At 33.0% G+C, this 17448-nt stretch overlaps 1 protein-coding gene across 2 annotated transcripts in view; it reads right to left on the reverse strand.

The window, feature by feature from the left end:
* SEMA3E (semaphorin 3E) overlaps positions 1 to 17448 on the reverse strand; it is a 283628-nt gene that overhangs the window by 26238 nt on the left and 239942 nt on the right. For both annotated transcript variants that reach the window (XM_003822740.5, XM_034964340.3), the window contains exons 7-14: positions 16866 to 17008; positions 15714 to 15828; positions 15219 to 15288; positions 12400 to 12544; positions 9781 to 10003; positions 6385 to 6476; positions 4023 to 4064; positions 2296 to 2462 (exon numbers count right to left, since the gene is read on the reverse strand). In XM_003822740.5, coding sequence (XP_003822788.1) covers positions 2296 to 2462; positions 4023 to 4064; positions 6385 to 6476; positions 9781 to 10003; positions 12400 to 12544; positions 15219 to 15288; positions 15714 to 15828; positions 16866 to 17008 — 997 coding nt within the window. The remainder of the gene's footprint in view (positions 1 to 2295; positions 2463 to 4022; positions 4065 to 6384; positions 6477 to 9780; positions 10004 to 12399; positions 12545 to 15218; positions 15289 to 15713; positions 15829 to 16865; positions 17009 to 17448) is intronic.

Here is a 17448-nt window from a genome sequence, read left to right on the forward strand (position 1 = left end):
ATACGCGTATATATGTGTGTATATTACATATTTACACTATATATATGGAGAAGTTTCAGAAAGTTGAACAAATTTGCTTTCATTCTCAAAGTTGCATATTATTCTTATATCTCTAGTCTTTTAGACATATTTAAAGAGAACACTGGAAATAGACAAAATACAAGAGCAAGGGGAAGAAAAAGATTCTAGCATTATAAACCATAGTGTATTTTGGAAGATCATTTTAAACAAGTGGTTTGGATTGTGAATTACTGTTTTTCCCCTGTTGACTCATTTTCACTCTTTGAGCAGAAAAGTATTTATTTTAATGACCTGTTTTCAATTTCTGCTTCTATTCAGGTCTGAAGCAAAAACGATCTGCTAGAAAAGCAAACTATTTTACCTTCATGTGTTGGAACTTATCCAAAAAGTTATCTTCCAGGGGTAGTGATGGTTCAAAAGAAATTGACACCACTGAAAGATCTCCATTACATGTCACTGAACTGAACTAATTCATTTACGAGCACGGCTTCTGATTCCAGCATTTCATGCCTTCCTGTCTACTATTTTTCTCATTCACTTGACTTTTTCTAAGTAACTCTTTTTGTCCACCACATCTACTGTATTAACAAGCTTAAGGCTGTACACTGCTAAAAGATGCACCATATAGAAAAATTAACTATGGAAACTGCTCAATTAAAATTCATTATCACTACTGCATGCCTAACACAAAACCCTGTCATTCATAAGCATTTGGTGCAAGGCTTGTAAACAGTTTTATTGTTGCTATGACAATAAAATAATTAATGCTGTTATTCGTGGTTACATTCACATTCTACCCTCATATTCTTCTATTTCACTCCTGACCCATGGTACGGCATGCTTGTTTTTAAGCATTCTATTTCTTTGTGGAGACAATTAATTCCCTTTGACTGGAATTTTCTTATATCTCTACCTTCAAGATTAAGCTCAAAAGTGAGATTATTTTGAGAATTAAATAAAGTATTATATGCATTGCTTTTAATCCAGTAGCTCATTCATAGTAAGTGCTCAACAGCAAGCTACTACTATCATTATCTACAATTCCATTCTTCACTTTAGGTTCCAATTTCCTTTAGACAAGAGGTTATGCTTGTTTCTTCATATCCTTGGCACATAGTACAGTAATTGGCTTAATAGGTGAATACACTAATAATTAATATTTTCAAATAATTATGTGACTATATTCTTCAAGAATTGTTTTCAAACATCAACAAGCACATCTGCAAAATCAATTAATTTGCTCAATTCTTTAATACATTTGGTAAATTTAGTTCAGAAATGTCCTCTCGAAGCATAATTTTACTATCCGCTTATTATATCATTTTAAAAAAATACTCACTGGAGTGTTAATTTTGCTCAAGTAAAATTAACAAAAGTTTTGAATTAGTGAAGTTTTAATGAGATTCTGCTATATATTTGAACCTATAAAACAAGAACTACACTAAATTGGGTTAAATTATATTCTGAAAAATGTTTACAGAAAAGTAACCCAAAGTTAAATAATAAAAATAATTGAAATTAATACAAACTGTTTTTCAGTAGGAAAATTGTCTATACTTCTATTGTTTGCTTTATTTTGTCTTTGGTCATTTTATTGCAAGAAAGAAACTGCTTATTCTGTAAGAAATAAAAATACTTTTTTTCCTGAGGTATTTCCACAAAGAATGCACAACTTCATATGGCTTGAGTGAAGAGATATCCTTATTCTTCAAAATACTTAACTGCACCTCAAGATCTCTGCTTAAAGAATCCTGGGATTTACCTTCTGTAGGAAATGGCAATGACCTCACAGAATTGTAGGCATTGGAGTTTGGAGGTCTTTAAGTACCTTTCATTTGTGTTGAATTAAATCACACATTTCATTAATTATACAGGTCATGCATTTGCCTAGGAGTTAAAATATTCACTTTCAAAATGAAATAAATGAAGACCAGCTGGTAGAGAGGACATGGGGCAAATGCAGGATGTATTTTAGAATTTCTTTCTTTATTTTCCTTTTAAGTCTTTGAATCTCTCATGTGTGGTGGCTTGTCGTTTCCACATTTTAACTTTATCTGAACTCGTTTCATGTCTTGCAGCAAAAGTTTCAAAAGAGGGAAAAACTGACTCAAACCTGGGTGAAAAAATAAAAGGTCAACAGCATGTTCAGTGCCAGTCTCTGTACACAATAATTAATACAGGTATTTTCTGGAAAACTTCAAGTTTAAAAAAAAAAAAAAAAGCATTAGGGTTTTCCTAAGCAAGGGAAATAGTTAATCAGGTATCACGTCTCACCTTTTTGCATGTGTGCCTGTTGGGTAATACCGGGAGCAGGATATGCCATCCCAGGCACAGTAAGGGTCTCGAGCCAGGCAGCAGTCAGCACAAGCACTTCCATACATGTCACAGTGATGGAATCTGACTTGAGCCACAGCAGAAGCAGATCCAATATACAGCTGTTGCTACAGAAATGGACAAAACTTTCACTGAGCTATTACACCTAGTTTTCACATCTATACACAATCACCTCAGAAAAAATTCACTTAAATTTAATTCACTTAAATTAGCAGTTTCAGGAGTTTGAGACCAGCCTGCACAACATGGCAAAACCCCATCTCTCCTAAAAATACAAAAAATTAGCCAGGCATGGTGGCGGATGCCTGTAATCTCAGCTACTCTGGAGGTTAAGGCAGGAGAATTGCTTGAACCTAGGATGTGGAGGTGGAACCTGGGCGACAAGAGAGAAACTCCGTCTCAAAAAAAAAAAAAAAATTATAGCAGTTGTTCAATATAGATAATATTTATACTTTCATTTCGCTAATATTTGAGAAACATTCATAGACATAAATGCAGGAGTACCAAAATTGCTACACTGAACTTGACAAGAACTCAAGAAGCTGTGTTCATTATCTTGCATTACCCAACACTGTGGATCTTCCTTTAAAGATCTATAGAAACGGCTGGGTTTATGCCTGTAGTGGCTTATGCCTGTAATCCCAGCACTTTGGGAGGCTAAGGCAGGTAAATTGCTTGAGCCCAGGAGTTTGAGACCAGCCTGGGCAACATGCCGAAACCCTGTCTCTACAAAAAATACAAAAATTAGCTGGTAATATGTGCCTGTGGTCTCAGCTACTCACGAGGCTGACACAGAAGGATGACCTGACCCTGGGGAGGTTGAGTCTGCAGTGAGCTGTAATTGCACCACTGAACTCCAGCCTGGGTGACGCAGTGAGACTTTATCTCAAAAAACAGAAAACAAATCTATAGCAACAACTAATATGAGATTTGGAAAGCAAATAGTCTTTTAAATATTGACATATAACATTTAGAAGAGTGATGTGTATATCTATCTATCTATCTACAGAACAAGCAGCTGAACATTTAATATCATATCTTTCCTCTTGCCTGAACATGAAGGATTATTTATAAATAAATTTGGGACAATATATGCAACAACTGTTTCTAAAGAAGTTTACACCAAACTGATTTCAGTGAAGTGGAAAGGTGGTGTGTTTCCTTGCACACTATTGGATTATCATTGTTCTTGCACACTATTGGATTATCATCGTTACCATTGTTTTTGAAAAACATTAGTGAAAAATAACCAGGGAATAAAGTGTTATCATGATTGTAGAAGTAAAACTACTCTCATCTTCCTTTCTATAGAGATAGAAAATGAAAACATGTATCAAATGTAAATCATGATAAACTTTTGTCAGAATCAATTAATGGACATAAAGTTTCAGTCAAACAAGATTAATAAGGTTTAGAGGTCTGCAGTATAACACTGTACCTATAACCATTAAAAATGTATTGTATGCTTAATATTTTGTTAACAGGGTAGATCACATGTTAAAAGTTCTTACTACAATAAAATAAAGTAATAAAAGAAAAATAAAACTGTAATAAGTTCATATTTAAGCACATGTACTAATGTTCTCATATCCTTTGACCTTACCTTAGCTCACATATAGAACACACACACCTACACACACACACACACACACACACACAGAACTTACCCGCTTTGAAGAAATCTCCATAGAAATAATAGGAACTGGATCCTGAAATTTTAAAAAAGGTTTCATTTTTAAGAAAACAGTATAAAAACATTTACCTTAATATGGTTGTAAACCCCTGAAATTACATTACTTATATAAGTGGTTATGTGTTAAGTACTGTATAGCTTTCATTTTAGTAAACCAATATGCAAACACAATTAAAATGCAGCTTTAAAAACTTTTTTCTAACGGGGTGGGCAGATATGCAGATGAGAAGAGCAGCAGGAAATCTAACCAGCTTACTGTTTGTCTCTGGAATATGATTTTTGAATTTGCATTTGAATATTACTTGCGCTTTGGAAACTCAAGTGTCTTTAAATAAAATAATAAAGTCAGAATATTCTTTCTATTAAAGTAATTGAGTCATTAAAATGAAACCATTGTGTCTTTCAATAGGTGTTATTGCTAATAAACCAGGTGATTTTAATCATTTGAACCCAAACCTAAACAAAATATTTTTCTGTTGGAGTGATCATGGTGAATCATAATTAACCCAGGATTCTTTGAACGAGATGAATAACCTGATTTTCTTAGAACTGCACCAGAGGAAGGACAATTTATACCATAGCTTTGGGAACCAACATGTTGTTTTTGGATTGTTAAGGCTAGTGCATCCCTAAGGAGCACAATAAACTCAGATCAGCTGTGCAAGTGGAAAAACACAAGACAGGTGAAATCCACTCTGCGGATGATTATCCTTTGAAAAGCTGTTTGTTAAGAGGGAACATTTGATCCTCTATGTCAGTGGTTTTTTTTATTTTTTACTTTTACTTTAAACTACAGAATCTTTATGCCTTCATACATTCACTCAGGCAACAATGTTTCTTAAGAGTTTTCATGAACAAAACACTGTGGTGAGTGAATATTAAACATATTTCAGTTTATAACATGAAATGAAATCTTATGTAGAGTCCCAGAGTGCAAAACAAACAAAAGCATAGCTGCTCTGGTTGATATAGGATAGTGGTTAGCTTTGAGTGTGGCTCTAGGGAATCTGTGTTCTAGTACAGCAAAGGCAAAATGTACTGCTTCTCATTTATAAAGTCTTTTCACATCTACCCATCATAAACATATAGAGCCAATCTTTGTTATTCACAGATTCTGTATTTGCAAATTAGCCTACTTGCTAAAATTAGTTGCAACCCCAATATCAAGACGTTCTGTGTTTTTAACTCATGGGCACATGCATGCTCAGAGTAGCAAAAAATTTGAGTCACAGGACATGCACATTCCCAGCTGAGATGAAACAAGGTGTCACTCTGCCTTCTTGTTTAAGCTTTCACAGTGTAAATAAATATCTTTTTCATGGACTATGTAGTGCCAAGATTTTCACATGTCTGTGCTTTTTGTTGATGTTTTGTTTTTAAAATGGCCCCCAAGCATAGCGCTGAAGTGCTGTTTAATGTTCCTAAATTCAAAAAAGCTGTGCTGTGCCTTAACGTTGAAAACTCTTTCCTTAGATAAGCTTCATTCAGGCATGGATTATAGTGCTGTCGGCTGTGAGTTCGATGTTAGTCCATCAGCAATATATATTAAATAAGGTGTCTTTAAACACAAACACACATAAAAGAAGGTTACGTATTGATCTGTTGATAATTACGTTATAAATAGAAATTTGCTGGAACATAACCCTGTATTTCCCATGGGAGCAGTGGTCAGTATTCACTAGTTCAGTGTTACAACGACTTTGAAGACCAAAACTGCTGCAAATGATACGACTTGATGTGTGTATGTGTGTGTGTGTGTGTGTGTGTATAAGTGCATATGTGCATTTATATATATATGCACACATATATATGTGTATACACACATATATGTATACACACGCGCACCTATGTATGTAAGTGTATCTGCATATGTAATTGTTTTTCATGTCTTTTTTATTATCATCTTCTATTGTTTTTCTTTTTTAGTAAATTATTTGTATAATTAATGCACTTAATAAAAAGCAGTATGCTTATCTTGCCTCAATGTTCACAATATGAAAATGTATTTTTTTTGGTCAGTATTGATAGTACATTTCTACAAGATGTGACTGTAATACTGGCTCTGAAAATTATATGTAGTATAAATGTTATTTCTTTATAGTCACAGTTTATTCACTGAAATTCTTTCCATGCTGGGTAAATATTGATCTCTCAGTTGAAACGTCTGTAACAATCAAACAGATGCATTAGAATTTGAAATAATTCTTCACTTATATTAGCTCTGAATCCACAACATACCTGTTAGGGAAAAAAAATGGACATAGTATCTTTCCTATTTACATCTCACTTGTAGTTGTAATGCATAAATTTGGTCTGTATTTTTTTGCTTTAAATACCTTGAATATCTGAAGTTCTTCTAGGATTACTTCTTCCATTGATTCCATTTCTTGGTTGTAAATTGTGATTACTTTCAGTACAATTCCATTATCTGTAAGGAAACAAAACAAGAAATAAACTAGAATCTATGTCACAGTATGGTTTTCAAAAAAACCATGTAGCTGGCTGGGTGCAGTAGCTCATGCCTGTAATCACTTTGGGAGGCCAAGATGCGTGTATCTCTTGAGGTCAGGAGTTCAAGACCAGCCTGGCCAACAAGGCAAAACCCTGTCTCTACTAAAAATACAAAAAAAATTACCCAGGCATGGTGGTGGGCACCTGTAATCCCTGTAATCCCAGCTACTCGGGAAGCTGAGGCAGGAGAATTGCTTGAACCTGGGAAGCAGAGGTTGCAGTGGGCAAGATCATGCCACTGCACTACAGCCTGGGGGACAGAGAAGCCTTCATCTAAGAAAAAAAAAAAAAAGTAGCGACTATAAATTCAAATAAGATTTGAAATCCAGAGGCATGAAACATGTTAATCACTGTCAGTTTAAAATAATATGATTACTTATAAACTCATATTTTTAATTAGCAAAATTAATTTTATATGCCTGGCCAAAAAATGAGAGGAAATAATGATTTTTTCAAATAGTTTGATCCAAAAATCCAATCATAGATTCAAAAATCAAAATGTCTTTTGGAATTAATAAAACATAAGAGAGATGCCAAATTATTCTAGCTACTTTTTCTGTGATGCATGACGCAAGAAAATTTTTTTCCTAAAAGCTACTTTTATGGTACAAAACTATACCTTTAGTCTTAGGGAATATTCCAAGCAACACACTGTGAAACTCATCATATATATAAAACATACACATACATGCAAGCACACACAGTTTTGGCAAGAAAAAAATCCAAGTATACACCATTGAGAGAAGTGTTTGTACCAGTCATTTAGTTTCCATAATTATCATTTATTTTTAAAGTTTATAGTCATATTTTAAAATTCCATCTAATTTTTATCATTTCTGATATTCTGAACTTGTTCCTTCCTATAAAAATTTTAACAACACATTAATTTGCCTATACAAATAATTTAGTATAACGCTAGACATAATAATTTAGAAAAAAAGAACACTTTGAATTTCTTCTCTAAGAGTTTCTATGCTATTTCAGCAGTTTGTTGAAATATTATCAAGTCTTATGGATGAGATAATAAAACTGGATTATAATTAAGCTAATAACAGTTACCTGTATTGTACACTACCCAAAGGAAACAAAAATTATCATCATTTTGAAAACAAAGCACACATATTAAATACTTGACAATTATATCAGGCAAAAAGCAAAGATAAGACTCAAATGATTAATTCACAATTAGTGATTTTTTAATAAGGACCATATATGTATTGTATTAAAGCCGGTGTCTAGTAAATATTGGACAAAATATTATTTGTGGGATTTTTCAATGTTGCACCCATTTCATTCATTAAACATGTTCTTTTTTCTGAAAATCTGTGGTTCAATATGATGACACCTTTGACTTAAGCATGGTATATATGGCAGCACAAATATATGCTTGATACTTCTGAAATTCTCTAGAATTACTTTGATCAATATGACAAGCAAGTATTTCTAAAAACATTCTTGGACTGTTATATATGGCTTCTGCTTTCCAGGGCATTTAAAAATCACATACTAGGTTGGTGCAAATTTATTGTGGTTTTTGCCATTAAAGTAACAGAAAAAAACCACAATTACTTTTGCACCAAACTAATACTTTAATTACTTTTATCAAATATTAGTATTGATTATGCAACTTTAAAAAATTTTGTTGGAAGTCACTATGAGTGAATTTATGGCCAAGTAATTTCAAGTTTGCTAAAGAAATCTGATGACACCGTTAATCTTGAACCCACAGTGCTGAGCATATTATTAACATTAACTTCCTAAAATGAATGAATAAAATACAGCCTGTACCAGAGATCAATTTCTAAGAATAAGATAGACGTTTTCTTTTTTAAATCTTTGTTTTAAAAAACAAAAGGATGGCTGGGCATGGTGGCTTACGCCAGTAATACCAGCACTTTGGGAGGCCAAGGCAAGCGGATCACCTGAGGTCAGGAGTTCGAGACCAGCCTCACCAAAATGGAGAAACCCCTGTCTCTACTAAAAATACAAAATTAGGCGGGCATGGTGGCACATGCCTGTAATCCCAGCTACTCAGGAGGCTGAAGCAGGAGAATCGCTTGAGCCCGGGAGGCAGAGTTTGCAGTGAGCCAAGATCGTGCCATTGCACTCCAGCCTGGGCAACAGAGCAGGACCCCAGCTCAGGAAAAAACCAACCAACCAACCAAACAAAAAAAGCCACAAAAAACAAAACAAAAATAAAAACAAAGGGATTATTGGAGAAGCCCAAGCACCAATATTAATATTAATATTACATCCTGTTTCCTGATCTGGGCTTATGCCAATATCTCTTGAGAATTATATATCTATGATTAAAGTCATGTATGTTAGAATGCTCACTTCTCTAAAGATCAACTACTGTAGTAATTACTATGCTGAATAAGAAGAAAGACAATGAAAGAATCATTTTAAACACTTTAAAAATGACTAGATTTTAAAACACTTCAAAGAATTTGCTACATACTACTCTGGAGGCTGAAAGATCTCAAGTCCTCTTCTACAAGTTAGATCTAATGTATGGGTTAATTGAAATTACAAATTTATTTGAAAATATCGCTTGTAGCATATTTATCATACTTTGTTTTATTAATGCAGGATATTATTGGTAACATTTGGCCTGCTTGGTACAAATGGTTGATCTTGACATGAACTCATAAGAATTGCTGTGTTTAGAGATTTAGGTGAAGGTATTGTCCCAAGTTCCAAGTTGTTCACAAAATCTCCAGGACTCACCGAGCAAAGTCAGTAATGGAGCTGGGAAACTGACAGAACTATTCTTGCTATGACACTCTACTTCCACTATGAGAACTTCTATTGGAAACCAACTTTGTTCATTAACGTCTATTATTCATTTCTTTACTTATTCATTTATTCTTATGCATGAAGTATTGATCATGTATAAGGAATTATGTGCTATGCAAGCCCCAAATCCTCTCTTTGTCAGCTTCAATATTTCTCACATCTGAAAAAAAACCACATATTTTGTTGGTCAAACCATGACACTTCTGACAATGGAAGTGGTAATATTCCCAGACAACTGGCCTAAACTCTTACTATTGCAGCCACATGAGGTCTCTATTTCAATCTTTCTCATTTTGGATTAGCAGTGTGAAATTGTTTAACAGATGGACAGATCTGTCGATAGGTGCTTTTAGAAATATTATTAAAATTATTGAATTTAAGGGTCAATTTAAATATCTCTGAGTACTTTCTCGTCTCTTTACCTGTCCCAATAAACAAGACGTCATATTGGCCATCCTCAGCTTCCACTCGATCTACTGCTATTTGTTTCAGGTTATATTTTCCATCTGTTTTTACCAATATTGGTTTTTTATGGGCAGGTTTTATGGCCTGGTACATTAGTGGATGACTTCTTGCAAATCGGATGGCATCATCAGGATAGTCCTTGGTGGTTCCATATCTCCCTCCATTTACTTTGCTGGCACACTGAAAAACAAGTGGATCAGATAATTCTTTTTGCTTTACACCCAAAGAGAAAATTTATAATCAATTATGAGAAGAATCAGAAAAATTGAAGTTGTCAAGTTAGTCAATTGTGCATTTAGAAATATTTAATAATCATATATTTTTCTTTTTTTTTAACTTTTATTTTAGGTTCAGAGGTACATGTCCAGGTTTGTTATATAGGTAAACTCATGTTATTGTACAGATTATTTTGTCACCCAGGCACTAAGCCTAGTTCCCAATAGTTCTTTTTTCTGATCCTCTCCCTCCTCCCACCCTCTGACTTCAAGCAGGCCCCTACATCTGTTATTCCCCTCTTTATGTCCATGTGAGTAACCATATATTTTTTGTTACAGAAATAGAATCTTCCTCAGAAATTGGAAAGGCTAAATTATTTCAAACATGCAGCACAAGATATACAGAGAAACTGGATAAATTCTGGAAAAGTGAAGTATAGTTACTATCAAGACTTTGGGGATGGTAAAAATGTTTAACATCATACATATTCAAATTATTTTCTCTGTTTTTGAAATTTGTTTTTTGTAATATAAGTTAAATTTTGAAGGGAAACAATCTATTATTCATACAAAGAGAAGAAATCTCTTCGTTGTGTTGAAACTTCTAACTAAGGATCACAACTGTACAAAATAGCTTTACTGCTATTGAGTCTATGATAATATGATCAGTGATGGTTCTGATTGGCTCACTGACTATAGAATTTTAGTGGTTCAACAAAAAAACCTATTCAGATGTTATCACTGTTAATTATCAATGGCAAAAAGACACTCTCTGTTTGCTGTAATCTACGTGAATTTGTATTTTTAATGGATTTGACAAAATAAACTGGGAAAACAAGAAATATGTGTTATAATATGTCAATTTTTAAACTACTGACTAAAAAATTAAATACTCAACAGTAGCTTAAGTTACTCATTGGAAAACCTTTAAATGTGTTGATTCATGCTTGTTAGTAACTGCTCCCTCATTTTACATATTTTCCTCCAGAACTACAGCAATTGCAATGATTACCTTGATAAAAATTTTCCACTTTAGAGTATAAATACAGTAGTTTAGTAATCAGGTTCCACAAAGAGGACATTTATAATGATGTGGTTTTTAAAATCAGACCATATTTCCTAATTTGGCATGGATTTTTCACTTGAGTGTACTTTCATGATATATAATTGGAAACATTTTGGACTAGCTTGGAAGCAGTTCCTATAACCAGTCACTTCCTCCAAATCTCCTTTAAGACCATGTGGTTTCAGGAAGCATTTCCAGCAAAGCCACAGGAGTAGGGTTGCTCCATTTAAAATTGTAATTTCAATCAATAGAGTGAAATAAAATATACTTTATGTCTTACTGGAAGTAATAATTTTAAGCTAGTGAGAGAGAGTGATTGAAATGGTAAAGCCTTAACACTTGTTAATGGAGGTAAGGTTTGTTTTCACTTTGGGTTTTTGCTCTACAAAAATGGTTTCTATTTGACTTGCAAGTAATTGTGGAATCAGCGTGGTGATGGGATTTCACCAGCTGCTTGTAAAAGTATAGATGTTGACTTGTGTGACAAGTTAAATCTTTGCTCTCCATAGCTCACATAGCACATACAATGATCCAAAGTTTTTCCAACCTAGCTGCACACAGGATGAATGATACAAAATCAGCATCTCATCATCACCCTCACTATCATCATCAGTTTTAGCCATGTGTGCTAAAAGCACAAAAGACTGCATGCCTAGCTAAGAAGAATCTTAATAGTATAGTTCAGAGACAAGTGATAGAACCTTTGTACTCTAGCAATACTTTTGTATTGGCATTTCTTTCCTAAGGGGCCAGCAAGGATGTTAAATGAGGTGCTAAGTATTCTGAGGAGATAGAGAAAAAAACTTCTTATAGATTTCCTACAATGAGAAGTAAGGAGACAGTTTGGCCTAGGGAAATTAGAGGCTGATTTAAATATTAGAACATAAAAATTTGGTGACATTGTCCTGCTTGGAAATTATATGTGGTGCTAACTCCTCTGAAGAGGCTGAGAGGAATACGATGTTCATGCTACCAAATGTTTCTGTGTTCACCAGTACTTTTAAAAATAAAATTTCAATTGGTGTTACTTAGCCAAAATATCAATAATAGTACGTATTTTATAATACTGCTGTGTCCATTATATATTATATTCTTTTTATTAAATAACAAGGATAAAACTTGAGATTTGAAAGGATATTTCTTTACTACATATACTTTTCACCAAGCATACTTTCAGGTATAGTATTCCTTAATTGTTTATCTGCAAAGTCTTGTAAAACACATGAAACAATGAACAGAATATTACCAAAAGTACACTTAAAAATAAGAATTATTTGTTATATAACTAAACTTACAGAACCAGGCCGTGGATAAGGGACTTTTCCTTCATAGACTGACCAGTGGTATTCAGGTCCTTCCTTATGTGCATATGGTCCGTTGAAGGCTGCCCGAATGCTAGACATGTGATAGACACATATAGCATGCCCTCGAAAAATATTACTGAAAAATACAAAAAAGATAATTATTCTTCTGGAACTAACTGCAGGTCATCTAGCCAAATACCCCAGCCTACAAAGATAAGAGTCAAGTCTTTTGGGTAAAGTGGTTGCAATTTCTTTAAGCAAAGAATATTCTAGGTATGTTAATTATTGCAATATTTCCAATTTTGAAACTCTGAAACTTACCATTTTCTTAACTGCCTACTTAATACACTTGAAGATGACATTGTTACAATGACAAAAATAATGTCACTTCAGTTATTTTTAAACCTTGTGTTTTTATATTTTTTTATTAAGGGAGATCTGGCCTTCATATTAACAAAGGCTTATTCCCAAGTTGAATTACTCATTTAGATATTATCTCCTTTTATGTTGTTCTATTTTCAAAGTAGACAGTGTCCTCTTACTCACTATGCTGTTAATATTGCTACAAATTCTATTAAGATGTATTAAGTTTCTTAATGTATATGACTTAAAGAACAATTTAAAGTCTTATGAAAATTTAGGCTTTTTTCCATTTTTTAGCTGGGGTTCATGTAGACTTTAATATGCTTGTATATTCCTTCCTCCAGTCACCAAAAAGTGTCTTTAAAATTACTTTAACCATATAAAACTTAGATCCCTCATCTCCAGAACTAGCGGAAAGCAAAAAAATTTTCTTGATTAAAATTTCTACTTGACAGTATAAAGGCAGTAGCTGACTAACTGTGGCAAGTTTTATTGAAGATATTTGTAATCAGATTCTACAAAAGGACATTTTTAAAGATTTTTTTAAACATTCTTGCCATATTCCTTAATTTAGCATGAACTGAATGAATTATAACATTATCAGAATCTCTGTATTGTAAGAATCCAAATAATTAATGTTTGTGAAAGTGTTTTGCAAAATTCAAAGTTCTACATAAATAAAGTTTCCTACATCCTGAGACACCTGTAAAACAGCAGTTATGTTACTGTCCTACACCCCCAATTTACACATTTTATAACACACCTTGAAGCAATTGGAAATGCCTGGGATACAGGGAACACTTGAGATAGTCTCCTAACTAAAGTGGTAGCACGCCTTTGATCACCATTCTACAAATATCAATCCTTATGTCAGGTAACAGCTGGGAAGCTTTTGTTCTCAGATTTATATAAATTGAACAGTCAAAATAGAAATTATAGAAGAAAATAATGTCTTATGTTTGATTTCTCAGAAAGATCCATTATGCTATCATTTAGGAAAATAGCTTATAATCTGATCATATTAACCCATAGAAAAACTAAACCAATTATTCCATAGCTTTAATTTATCATATAAATTCACTGAATTATCATGCAACATATGAATTATTCACAGCATAAGGGAGGAGATGAAGTTAAAACGTTAAGTACTCTCCATGCGCTGTGATAACTACCAATCTACATTAACTATTTTTCTTTGCATCAAGGAATAATTGATAGACAAATTGTTTCCATGTTTCTCTGTTGAAGAAAAGGTCTCTTTGCAACAGCAGGATTCTTGTCTAAAGAGATGTATTATTTTCTCTAAGTGAGCATTAGAAACTACCTACTGAAAAATAACAAACTAAAGCTGTGTGGAAAGACCCCACGTAAACACAGTATACATAATTATATGACAGTTTATGGCTTATATGATGTAAAAGAGGAATTCAGTAATATTATTCTAGCCCTGTCAAGAGAATTGAGGTATATTCTTCTTTATTTTTTATCCTAATCATTTTACCTGCACTATGCCTTACCTGGAAAGATACTCAGGAAATTGTCTATATAACCTTTTAACAAAAACTGATTCTAATATTTTTATTTGTGTGTCAAAATATATGAAATAATATTTTATCCATTTTTACAGCACTTTACTATGGGTTAAAAAAATACAGAAACATAAAGGGGAAAACAATAGATTATACATCTTAAACTTGAGCAGCAAATTTAAAAGATAGAGAGTAAATGATGAATGTGTTCACTATGAATCAACGTAAGAGCAGGAAAATCAGAATGAAAGAGTGAGAAGAGTGTTCTATGATTATGAAATCGAGAAATTTTTCTTGGATATGGCAATTGGTAAGTATTGGAGAACTGATTTAAATCAGTGTTGGAGGAGAAAGTTTTTTCAAGCAAGGTAAGTGAATAAATAAAAATATAGTAATGGGAACTAGCAAAGTAGACACTGACTGGCATCTGTCAAGGCATTATCTTGTCAAAATCAGACCATTAGTGAACTCACAGGGAAAATGTCCAAAGGCAAATGAGTAACAGTTGAGATAGAACCTTGAAAGCCTGGCTTGGAAAATTCTATGTGATGAATAAAGGAATTATCCTAGACTTTACAACATATAATAACACATTGTAAGGACTGATATCTTACAAACTGTATGTGAAAAAAAAAATCACTGTGTTCTAGATTACAGAGTGAAGATATTAGGATACTGAGCACAGGAGGATTCTGGGTACTATAAACAGAAACAAGATTTGGATTTAGATTGAGCTTCTGAAAATGAAAGTACATTTGCAAACGTTGGAAAATAAAGATCAATTGGTGATTATAAAGTGTAGAAAATGAGAACAGCAACTGGGTCAATAGTCTTTCAACTTATATACACCATGAAGGGAGAGTCCGGTGAGGCATCTCTTGTTTTATATTGTTTTTATTGACTGTATAAATTTCTTACCTGGTAGTGTTAAAGAGTCCAAATATCACTGGATTCTTATGATCTCTGGTAGGTAGCAAAAAAACGTCCTCTGAAAAATTAAAGGCCATTCCATCGCTTAGTATTTTTAGCTCTCTTTGCATGCAAAGAAAATTTATTCACATAAATTTGTTTAGAACTCATTATAGATTTTGAGATGTGTATTTTCATATACAATCATACAACCATGACCAAGTCATAACAGAGCTAATCATTCAGCTGTTCTGGGTGGCCTTGAGCTGAACAATAGGAAGGAACCAGACACTGACTCTAAGCTAACAAGATGAGTCTCTTTTTGTTCTTGCAATCCCTTTTCCCCCAGCATGCGTGCCTGGCCAAAATGAAAAGAACAGAAACTTGCTCTATGTTAGATAGAGGTCAAATACACAGAAAACAAGTTTCTATGTGTCCTAGGGATAAAGTTATAAAGAAGCATATACATAAAAGAGCAAATTTAATTCACCTAAAAACATTTACCTAATTCATCAAAATATGTGTCAATTCCATTCATTCCTGGTACTGAGCAAACAAGTCTTGCTTTTAGGAAAGTGCTCCACTTATTCACCAGTATTCTCTGCCCTCCTACATCATTCTGTGAAAACCGAAAAGGAGGTAAATAGTTACCTAAAGAATTTCGACCAACCACAGATTTCATATTATTAAACATGCAGTTGCCAAGAGTTATGACTTTTTTATTTAACTAGGAAAATTTGGCATAATTCTCAAGTAATGTCATAGGTGCAACTCCCCATAATTTGGATTTTTATTTTTTTTTAGGTTTCTTCATTCGGCCTTGTCAGTGCACTTTCACCCTGATACAGTAAATATATTTTGCAGATATTAAACAATATTAATACTGCAAACTCTCCTAAATAGAATAGTGGAGAGATACAGTAATCATGATTATTACTTTGTTCATAAATAATTTGCCTCTCTCAGGAATATAGAAACACCCATTTCTTTTCTTCCTTTAACAAAGGAAGAAAGCTTTTCAAGAAAGTTTGAAATACACACACAACACCCATACTATATATGTATATAAATATATACATACACCACACACACAATATATATATGCACACATATTTATATGTAAATTTATTTTCGAACATCTTCTTAAATGCCAAGGTAACTTTACATTTGTAATTTTATTTGATTCTCTCAATATATGTTGCTACTCCTATTGGTTTTAAATGTTCCCAAACAACGTCTCTAAATATTCAGTAAGTTACAGATGGCTTTTTAAAAAATAACTTTAACCAACCGAATTGTTCAAACATAGCTATGTATATTATTTGTACTGCGTACTAAAGGAATAAAAAAGGTTTTGATCAAATTCATTAAGAAAAATAAAGTTCAAATTTCTGCATGGGAAGAAGGACAGTCTAATCATACACAATTTCTTCTTGGTATAGCTTCAAAAATGGGGAAAATCATACAAAATACAAGGTCCTTTTAAGATACACCTTTCACTAGATATGAAATGTACAGGTTGGTATAGTAAATATCAATTGTAGGCAGTCTAAAGAATACTAGAAAATATTTAAAAGTAGAAACTTACTATAAACTTAATAAAGGCCTGACCATAAATTGTGAGATAAGCAAACATAATGAGAGAGAAAGCCTCACCACACAGAGTCGCCCGACCCTGGTGTAAATGGCGTGAGCATTGTTTTCTGCCTCCAGTGCCTTCTCAGTAAAAAAGAAATATACTTTGTTGTCATCTCTGTCTTCATTGTCAGGAATCATGTATGAACCTACAAATTTTGGTTCTATAGGAGCAAAAAATAGGAGAAAAAGTGAAATAGATATTACAACAAAATGCTAACAAGTTATTCCAATAAATTGTATATCATCTGAATCCTTAACTTTCACCATTTCATAAAGAAATATTTTTCTTGAATTTTTTTACCAAACATTAAAAACTATGTTGATATCTCCACTTTATTTGCATATTAACAGCCCTTTTAGAAATATTACAAGAATATTTAATTGGAAAATAAAAGAATCCAGAAGAGAAGAAGAATTTCAAACAACATGCAATGCGAACTTAAAATGCATTCAGGAAAGAACAGATTGGGAGCACAATGAAGAAAAATCTCTATAAATTTCCTCCCATTGTAGGTAAAAACTAAATGTAAGTATAAGTAACATATTAAAGTAAATAAATCTATCATAATTTATTTTTAATTCATAAATGATCTACCAGTAT

This window comes from Pan paniscus, chromosome 6 (assembly GCF_029289425.2).
Source record: "Pan paniscus chromosome 6, NHGRI_mPanPan1-v2.0_pri, whole genome shotgun sequence".
Lineage (NCBI taxonomy): Eukaryota > Metazoa > Chordata > Mammalia > Primates > Hominidae > Pan > Pan paniscus.